The sequence below is a fragment of the Propithecus coquereli genome, unplaced genomic scaffold, assembly GCF_000956105.1.
Source record: "Propithecus coquereli isolate 6110/MARCELLA unplaced genomic scaffold, Pcoq_1.0 Scaffold268, whole genome shotgun sequence".
NCBI classification, from domain to species: domain Eukaryota; kingdom Metazoa; phylum Chordata; class Mammalia; order Primates; family Indriidae; genus Propithecus; species Propithecus coquereli.
Genome location: NW_012148263.1, coordinates 2,608,648 through 2,619,576, shown reverse-complemented (window position 1 = coordinate 2,619,576; position 10,929 = coordinate 2,608,648). Strand labels below are relative to the sequence as shown.

At 35.5% G+C, this 10,929-nt stretch overlaps 1 protein-coding gene across 1 annotated transcript in view; it reads right to left on the bottom strand.

Moving 5' to 3' along the window:
- Window positions 1-1,258: 1,258 nt before the first annotated feature.
- Window positions 1,259-10,929, bottom strand: part of LOC105812889 (chromosome unknown open reading frame, human C3orf58) — a 25,909-nt gene continuing 16,238 nt past the window's right edge. Inside the window, exons 2-3 of the mRNA XM_012647441.1 lie at window positions 7,395-7,698; window positions 1,259-3,716 (exon numbers count right to left, since the gene is read on the bottom strand). Of these exons, the coding sequence (XP_012502895.1) occupies window positions 3,385-3,716; window positions 7,395-7,698 (636 nt within the window). The 3' untranslated portion in view covers window positions 1,259-3,384. The remainder of the gene's footprint in view (window positions 3,717-7,394; window positions 7,699-10,929) is intronic.

Genomic DNA, 10,929 nt, shown 5'->3' with positions numbered 1-10,929 from the left:
CAGGTTTTTGGGTTTTGGCAAGACACTTCCTAGGTGGTGCTGGGTACTTTCCATTGAGTCTTATCAAATGGTACATCATTGTAGCACTGACCAATGGGTTCAGGTGTTGCCACTCTAATTCATCCATGTTTCTCATCAGTTTTTCAAGTAATAGCTTTGGTAGCCATTGATGATCATTTCTTAGATTTGTCAATTTAATGGGAATTGAAAAACGATGATATTCTAACACTGCTTCTGCATTTATTAATTGAAATAATTCTATGTAACCTACAAAATTTGGCCCTTATCATTTGATTATCCTGAGGTAAAATAGGATAAATGCTTTTCCCCAATTTACCAGTTTTCAGAATAATTTCTCAATATTCTTTCAAAAGTGACTGAGTTGGTTTGTTGTTTCTGGTTGCTGTGTTTAGTGTTATTTTGAACACATAGATTTACATATTTAATGTGTTGCAATCCATTTCAGTTATTATTGTTACTGATCATTAAATTGCTCTATCTGTCCAGCCTGCAATTGGATACAGAACTTCTGATAAAAAACACAGTGGTAGTTGAGAGCTTTCCTGCTTTGGTGATACTGAGTTATTACTGTTAATTTTTTAGATGTGAAATAGTATTGTGTTTTGTTGGAGGAGAAAATGACTAATGTGTACATATGATCAAATGATAAATCTCAGATTTGCTTCAAAATAAGCTGGGAGCAAGTAGGTTAGAGTATAGATGAAACAAGTTTGGCCACATGTTGCTAACTTTTGAAGTTAGTGTAATGAGAGTTACACTATTGCTCATTATTTTGTTGCACACATTTGAACATTTCCATAATGAAGTTTTTTTTTTAAAAATCCCATATTAGTAGTAAAAGTTTTAAATAGTCACTACTACAGAAAAATAAAACACATACTTGAAACACACTTTACACTCTAACCAGATAGTTCCCAAAAATTCTAACAAAATGCATGCAACAGGAAAAAAAGAAAACCTTATTTTCCACTCAAGAAAAAATTAGACAGTTGAAGTTAAGACATAGTCTGAAAAGTGTGATTAAGGTATTCTTTATTAAGATCATTAAAAGTTGTAGAAACTACTTTATATTATAAAGGCACAGGGAGACAGTTCTGATAAAATATTCAAATTAACAGTAACTTACAGTACAAAAGACAATTTTAATGCACATACAAACCCCAAATGTCTGATTCAAAAATATTTTACTGTGTCTATTAATGGGCAATGATTAAAAATATAAATTGCTGCTGTATAATAAATATCTGATAGTGAACATCTTGATAGCAAAGTGAACAAAATATTTATTGCTTTTCACATACATATTTTTCCCTGTAATTTTAAATTTCTAATTCTTTTACTATATTCTCCTCAACCTTTTCCAAAGATAAAAGAAATTTCACATAATCTCCTGGAAGGGAAATGGTAGTTATAAATAACTACCTCAAGTAGCAATCACTGCTGGCAGTGTTTTCTCACTTTCCGTTCTGCCATCACAATCACTCTTCCAAAAAGTAAAATAAATGTTTGCTGAACCATAGACAGACAACCCCTCTGTGACTGTCATTCTAAGGTTTATAATGCAAACTTATCAAATATAAACGGTGCTCCCTTTTGAAAATGTGTATTTTAAGTTTTGAGTACGAGATGAATGTTTGACAAATAATTTTACCTACTTCCCTCAAAAATTTCTCAAAGTTGCAAAAAGTCAATTTAGTAAAATTTCCAGCACTTAAATGTTTCATTGAGGGCTAGGTGGCATATGCAATGTATTGATGTATAAAAATTAACACAATGCAACTATTTTATAATGCAGAGCTCTTACCTTTTCCTTCCAGTTTTTAAACTGGGATTAATTTTACTGATTTCATCCTCCTCTTTTTGTAGCAACCTAGTTTTAGATGATACATGTAGAATCTCCATCACAACAGTAAAATAACATGAAAGCATCATCTAAATCTAATTAATGTTATTTCAACTTAAGAAATACCTAAGTATTTGATAATCATTTTAAAGTTACTTAACCATATGTCCTGTTCAGACAGTGTGTAGCAGCTCATAATGTGCCTGGCACAGAGTTGATGCTCAATAAATAGTTGCTGAATGAATGAAAAAGAAAAAACTTGGCTTTGGTTGTGCATATTTTAATCACTTTCTGATTTATAGTAAGGTCAGTCTGGAACTCACTACTGCACACTACACCAAACTTTGCTGTAAACAAAATTAATAACTTCAAACAGAAAAATATCTATGTTAGTGATAGCCAACTTATATACGCTAACATTTTTTAAATAGCCCACAAATTTCACGTTTCTTAATTTTTATCCACATATTCTTGAAAGCAGTAGTTAACCTTCAAAATTAAACAGGGAGATCTGAATTTAATGACAGAGCTAAAATATTGGAAGTCAGATGGTAAGAATAAGTAGACCAAATCTTATTTTAAATTCTAAACATGAGACTAGGTCTAATATTTCTTTGGCATATGCATTACTATCTTGGACTAGTTAGCATTTTAAAAATACTGGGTTATATTTTTTCTGAACCAAAATTAACAACAAGGTGTAGATTGCTAGTATACTCTTTTTAAAGCCTTTAGTAAAGGACAAAATGACATTTTGCAACATATGCCGAACTTCATGTTTAGTGTACACTTATAATTATAGGCATAGAGGGATATAACTGTTAAATAACCTGAAATTATATCATGCAATGGTGAAAGCACAAAAGGTAGTGAAAAAAAGTATTTACATAATATAATATTTAGCTTTCCAGAAAAAAAAAAACACAGTAAACCTGGGAATCCCGCCCTAACAGTAAATATGTACCGCATGGCACTGAATGAAAACTAGTCAAAATTTAAATGAACACCTATAGTAACCTGAAAGTGTAAAATTTAATAAAAAAAATAAAAATGAAAAAACCCCTACACATCAGAAGAAAAAAGTGGCCTATAAAACAGGCCAATCTAACCTGACATTCAAAGTAAATGCAAGAGATTCACAAAATCATGATAGTAATGCAGACTAAGTACCAAGTATCCTTTGATACACAAGCCAATGTAACTATCAGACTCATTTCCAATAGCTTAACAATATTCCTTAATCCACTCAAGCATGGGGGGGTGGAGGGGTGGTAGGGCAAAGCAGTCGATGATAGCTGAAGTCTCCAAAGTATAAGAACATACTTAATTTGCAGAAGCCTCATGTGATTTTTGAAGTAATGTCTTATTTTGATGGATGTTAATGTAAGATTTATCAGTGCAAGTTTATCATCCTCTGAATGTAATACTTCCAAATTTTGCTTTTCCAGATAGTTTTTGGTGGTTTAGTTTTAGCCAGTGCTGTTTAAATGGAGAAAAGAAAAAAAAAAGTTCACCACAGACTACCTCACGTTGTTACTTAATTGTGCTAGATATTCACGCAGTTCTTTTGCAGCCTGGAATCTGCCATAGCGCTTCTTTGGGTTGGCGCATTCATCCAGCAAGGCCTCGAGTCGGCCATCTTTGGCAATTTCACTTGGTGGATCATGAAGGAGTCCTCCAGAAGTGCCACGCCAGGTGGCATGTCTGGATAAGAGGTTCTGACAAACAGCATAATAATTGTGGTCCACAGTGGCACGAGCACAAAGAATTTCTTTTGAAAATGACAAGCAAGCCTCCTTATCACAGTCATCAAATTTGCTTTCATACCATACATCCCAATTTTCAGGCTTATCTGTGAAAGGGGGAAAGCAGAAAGAGAAAAATACATTTTAAAGCAGTTAATTTTGACATAAAAGTATGTTATATCTTTAAACATTTAAATATATTAATTCATACAAACATTTATTGGGAGCCTATCGATGCGAGGCAGAAGGATCAGAGAAGATCCCTACCACTTATAGGTTCAGTCTAGTGACTTTCCACCATACACAGAAAATGCCATACAGAAGTATACACAATGCTACAGGAGTAGCAAGGAATCAGCACTTTTATGTAGGGGCTATAGAAGGATACATAAAACAAAGTTTTTTTTTAATTGTTTGTTTTTTTTGTTAGATACGGGGTCTCATGCTGTTGCCTAGGCTGGAGTACAGTGACATGATTATAGCTCACTGCACCGTCCAAATCCAGGGCAAAGGACCCTCTTGCCTCAGCCTCCTGGATAGCTGGGACTACAGGTGTGTGCCCCCATGTCAGGCTAATTTTTCCTTTCTTTTTAGAGACAGGTCTTGCTGTATTGCCGAGGCTGGTCTCAAACTCCTGGCTGCAAGTGATCCTCCCACTTTAGCCTCCCCCAAATGATTTAGGTCTTAAAGATAAAAAAAAGTAAAGAGAAGTAAGATCTGCAAAAATGAGTGAGTCTAAAAAAATGAAAAGAAAAAGCAGCAAGAAAAAAACAGCATTCCAGGTGCAGGGCAGAATATATGCAAATACATGGAATTAGGGATTGGTTCAGCTGGTTCAGGAGACAACAGTTCACTGACTGTAGTTTGAAATAGGTACCTGGAGAGGAGGCACAGATGAAGCTAGGAAAACAGGCTGTAATTTACTGATCATGACTATGATTTATTTTACAGAAAAGTAACTATGGGCTGAAGACCTGAAGGACTAAGATGATGACAGCAACTAAAGGCCCAGAGAGAAAAGCCAGGTTGGAGAAACATCTCACACAAAAATTAACAAATAAGTATATGGGTAAAGTTTAAGGTTCTAATTGGATAACAAGACAGATACTATTAACATAACAGTATCAGTATTTTATGCATAAATAATATGAATATAAAGTAGCTATAAGGTATCCAGGTGGGTATGTCATATAAGCAACTAGAACTAGACTTGAAACTTCTGACTGTGAGGTCAGGGGTATAACAGACATATTTAGAACTCATCAGCACATATGTAGTTGATGGATGGAGCCATGGCTTAAGGGGTAAGTAGCCGTATGTGGAGGAGGGACGAGGCATGTCAGGCAGAGAAAACTACATGTGGGAGAGTCCAGAAGTAGAAAGGTTCATTCAAGAAGACAAAAGGCCATTGTAGCTGAAGCATCAAGGACACTGGACAGAAGAATATTAAAAATGAAGCAGAACAGAGCTAAGTCACACAGATTATGTCCTGGTAAGGAGTTTAGATTTTACTTGAAGAACAACGGGAACTCATGAAAACCATTTAAGCAAAGGAGTAATAAGATCATATTTAACGTCTTCACAAAGCTGCTATTCCAGTAGAAGGAAGTCAAGAAAAAAATTGCAAGAAATTGGTACTAATCAGAGCCACTTCACGAATTTGCCAATTAGATAGTTGCTAATGGCAAGGCAGACATCTAAGTCAAATTTTAATGGGCTAAGGAACGAATGGCTGTTGAGGAAAGAGAGGTAAATAAGCAATACTTTTATAAAAACAGTTGAAAAGCAAGAAGAAGCAGGAGAGGGTCTTATACATACCCATTTTATGAGGAGGTAAGCGAAATTGGGTATTAAAGGAAGGAGGTGGGAAGTTGAAGAAGATAACTGAGTCAACAGATTCTCAAGGAAGGATCTACTTTGTCTGAAAAAGAAAGATGAATGTGTGCTGTGTTAACTAGGTTTAGATGGTAAAGGGAAGGATGCTGAGGAAGTTGCCATAGCAAAACCTCAATTTCCCTGTGAAGAAAAAAATAAAGGTCATTTACTAGAAAGTAGGAAGAAAAGAGGGTGAATTAGTAGATAAGGCCTTTTGCAAAGTGGCTATTTAGAGGGTCCATGAGACATTTGAAAAGAACTAGCCAGAGTTAAAGTAGCACTGGAGCAAAATGTTCACTGTATGAAATGTAAGAATATATAAGTTATAGAGCTGGGTTTATCCAAGGTCAGGAATCAGTTGGTATAAAACTGTAGTAATTATTTCAGAAATGTCCACATAAAACGAATTATAAAAAATCATTTTGATAAACACTGGAATAAAAATTTTAAAAGGTTAGGCAAATTGCACAACTCTAACTATATTAAAAACCACTGAATTGTACTCTTTTAAAAAGAAAAGCATGGTGTCAGCTGGTACAACGTTCACAGATGTAGGAGAGGTTAAGTGGGTAGTGGAACACTCCAGCAGGGCATTCACTCCCTGTGGGAGGATCTACACGGCAAGTCAAGCAATAATCAGAAAGTAGTTTGGCCAGTATAGAATCAAAACAAGGCAGTGGAAATAACCAAATATTTATCAGGATCGTGCTAAGATCATGCAAAAATAAGTGTCAACCTAATATATTGCTGTCACATTAACTGCATTCCCCAAGTGCCACAGATTTTCAGCCTCTGTTCATCAAAAGATCCTTATATCCCTTTTATCAGGGGAGAAAGGGGGATTAAAAATATAAGACCCTAACCATGGAGCAACAACCATTTGGTTTAATTTTCTAACTGAATTGGCTCTAGAACTACAGGCTTTTGTCCTTGACACTTTAAAATTCCCATAGCATTTAACTTTCAAAACACTTCGGACACTCTGCCCCCCTATCCTGTGAAGAGCTCATAAACATTAATGGGAGAACAAAGTTTTGGGTGAGTTGTAATGATCAGAATGTCAAACCACAGTCAGATCCGCAGTGCTAGGAATTATCCCAAATGGTTAAAAACAAAACAATACCATTATTGTAGGAGCCCCACAAAACAAAAATACAATACAGAACATTCCTGTAAGAGATTTCACAGAAAAATCATGCCTCCATGAAAGCAGTACAGTCACTCTGGTGGCCTATAATAATATAAACTTAATTCTGCATTAGACTCCTAAAACACAGACTACAGCACATAGTTTGCAAAACACATGAGTCTAGGTATTTTGTGTCCATTGGAACCCAAAGGATATTTTACTAAATATGGAGAAACTGTGACTAAGAGTGCAAGAATAAAAATAAATTAGTACAGACAGTCCAATGGTTCAACTTTCAATTTTTCGACTTTAAGATGGAGCAAAAGTGATACACGTTCAGTAGAAACTGTACTTCAAGTACCCACACAACCATTCTCTTTTTCACTTCCAGTACGGGATTCAATAAATTAAATGAGATATTCAATACTTTATTATAAAATAGGCTTTGTGTTAGATGATTTCTCCCAACCATAGGCTAGTGTAAGTGTTCTGAGCACGTTTAAATTACACTAAGCTTAAGCTATGATGTTCGGTAGGTTAGATGTATTAATTGCATGTTGTTCAATTTAACAAAATTTTCAACTAAGGGGTTTATCTGGATGCAACCCTTTCATAAGTTGAGGAGTATCTGCATTTGTTTACTGATACTAGTTATATAAAGCAAAAAAGATGCAAGATTGCCATCTAAAGAATAAATTTAAGGCTTACTGCATATAAATATAAACATCATTTTGACATTGAAAAAATGTGTACAAAAAATATCTACAAGTTACATACTTACTTTGTCTAATTAATCTTTTGTCAGCAACCAAAACATTTTCAGCATCCACAATGATTACCTTTCCATCTCTAGGACCAACTGCAAAATTGTCAAAGCTGACGTCCAGGAGGTAGAGTGCAAACTCGAAATCATTGTTTGTAAGCTGCTCTGCTATTTCCATTAATTGCCAAGCGAGGTCAACTCGTTTCTCCCATGGTGCATTAAAGTAACTCCATAGTTCTTCTCCAACATAATTTACAGCCACCATTCTTCCACAAGCTCCAAGATATTTTGCAAATGGCCAACCTTCATCAGATGGAAAACTCTACAAAAGAATTATCTAAATATTATAAGACGTTCTGAAGGAGATATCCTATGTCTATCCCCAGATCCTCTCAGTAAAGATTGCTACTGTGTTTGGATTTTCTTGTTATATTCAACAGTTCATTAGAGATAAACTTTACTTTTTTTTTTTAATTCATACCATTACTATGGATCTAAAAAAAATTTAAATGGAGAACTTTACATTATAAAGCTAAAATAGGATTGACAAGCCTTGCTTATTAAATCTCAGAACCAAATTAATCAATAAACAGCAAGAAACTGTTTTATTACCAAATCTAAAGTATTTATACTTTCCCTTATCTTCTTGACTGTTTAAGTGTAATCAACCAATCCTTTCTTTGGAATGAACAGCTTTGCAATCTGTTAACCAGCAATCATTTACCAGGCATCAGGAACTGTGTTATGCTGGCAATAAGAGTGAACTAAATAGTCTCTATTTAGCCATGGGCTTTTATTTTAAAAGGGCAGATACCAAACAAATAATTATGAGTATGATAAGCGTTAGTTAATAAGAAGTGATACAGATCCTAAGGAGCCATTTAGGCCTTACCTAGTCCAGAAGCAGGCAGGGGTGCAATTCACAGAAGGATTCTTGGGAGGTGTCTTTTAACCCACATCCAAAGGTTGGGAAGGTACAAACTAATATCCAATCAATCAATGTGACCTCTATTCCCAGCACCTTTGGTCCCAAGGCCATCTTGTTTCCCTTTCGTCAGCCATCACATTTTCTGTTCACCTTGGCCCAGTCTCAAAATTATTCATTCTCATCTTAGCAAGGTTTTCTAATGGGTTTTACAACTACTGGGAGCATTATCATCCTAAATCAAAAGAAAAGTCTTCCATGACTCCGAACAAGTCATTTTCAACTTAAGTAAAACGTTAGGCTTTATCTAAGATACTTCCCACTGTTAAAACACATAATTAAAAAATGAGCATTAGAGAAAAAAGGGATGGGAAGTAATGTTTTAAACAACTTCTTAGATGGGATCTATGACCAGAGGTGTGTTTTAAGAGCCTAGAACCTTTACTCAAGTTTGAAAAAAATTATGAGATGATGTTTACACACCATTAGCAGGGAGGGGAGGCAGACTGGGAAGACAGTATTAAGTATAATCTTTTTACAAAATACTATACAATACAGATATACCTCATTATATTGTGCTTTGCTTTACTGCATCTCTCACACATTGCATTTTTTACAGAGTGAAGGTTTGTGGCAACCAAACATTGAGTAAGTCTACTGATGCCATTTTTCCAATATCATGTGCTCACTTTGTGTCTCAGTGTCACATTTTGGTAATTCTCGCAATATTTCAAACTTTGTCATTATTATTATAATATATCTGCTATGGTGATCTATGGTCAATGATATTTAATGTTACAATTGTAACTGTTTTGAGGTGCCACGAATTATGCCCATTTTAGATGGTGAATTTAACTGATAAACGTGTGTGTTCTGACTATTCCAGTAACAGGCTGTTCCCATCTCTCCCCTTTTCTCAGAACTCCCTATTCCCTGAGACACAATATTGAAATTAAGCCAATTAATAAGCCTACAATGGACTCTACATGTTCAAGGGAAAGGAGGAATCACACATCTTTCACTTTAAATCAAAAGCTAGAAATGATTAAGCTCAGTGAGGAAGGCACGTAAAAAGCCGAGATAGGCCAAAAGCTAAGCTTCTTGGCACTGAACAGCCAAGCTGTGAATGCAAAGGAAAAGTTCTTGAAGGAAATTAAAAGTACTAGCCCAATGAACACACCAATGATGAGAGTGAAACAGCATTACTGCTGATATGGAGGAAGTTTCCTGATCTGACTAGAAGATCAAATCAGCCACAACACTCCCTAAGCCCAAACCTAATCCAGAGCACGGCCCTAATTCTTCTCAATTCTATGAAAGCTGAGAGGTAAAACAGCTGCAGAAGAAAAGTCTGAAGCCAGCAGAGGTTGGTTCATGAGGTTTAAGGAACAAAACTGTCTCCATAACGTAAAAGTAAAGGTGGAAGTGGTGATACAGAAGCTATCCAGAAGCAAGTTATCCAGAAGAACTAGCTAAGATAATTGATAAAAATAGCTACACTAAATAGCTTTTCAATGTGGACAAAACAGCCTCATACTGGAAGAAGATGCCACCTAGGATTTTCATAGCTAGAGAAAAGTCAATGACTGGCTTCGAAAACTCCAAAGTAAAGAGGAATTCTCTCGTTAGGGTCTAATGCAGCTGGTGACTAAATTGAAGCCAATGCTCATTTACTATTCCAAAAACTCCTAGGGCCCTTGAGAATGATGCTAAATCTATTCTGCCTGTGTTCTATGAATGGCACTACAAAGCCTGAGTGACAGTACATCTGTTTAAAGCATGGCTTATGGAATGTCTGAAGCCCCACTGTTGAGATCTATTGCTCAGAAAAAATGATTCCTTTTAAAAAATTACTACTCATTGACAATGCAGTTGGTCACCCAAGAACTCTGAGGGAGATATACAAGGAGAATAATATTGTTTTCATGCTTGCTAACACAACATCCATTCTGAATCCCATGGATGAAGAAGTAGTTTCAACTTTCAAGCCTTATTGAAATACATTTCTTAAAGCTAGAGCTGCCACACAGAGACAGTGATTCCTCTGATGGATCAGGGCAAAGTAAATTGGAAACCTTCTGGAAAGAATTCACCATTCTAGATACCATTAAGAACATCTGTGATTCATGGAAGCATTCAATGTATCAACATTAACAGGAGTTTGGAAGAGGTCAATTCTAACCCTCATGGATGACTTCTAGGGGTTCAAGATTTCAATGGATGAAGTAACTGCAGATGTGGTGGAAACAGCAAGAAAACTAGAATTAGAAGTAGAGCACAGAGATGTGACTGAATTGCTAATCTCATGATAAAACTTAACAGATGAAGAGTTGCTCCTTATGGATGAGCAAAGAAAGTGGTTTCTTGAGATGGAATCTACTCCTGGTGAAGATGTTGTGAACATTGTTGAAATGATGACAAAAGGCTTAATTGAAATATTACATAAACTTAATTGATAAAGCAGTGTCAGGGTTTGACAAGATTGACTCTAATTTGGAAAGAAGTTTTACTGTGGGTAAAATGCTATCAAACTGGCAAGCTACAGAGAAATCTTTTGTGAAAGAAGAGTCAACCAATGAAGCAAACTTAATTGTCGTATTTTAAGAAATTGTGACAGCCACCCCAACC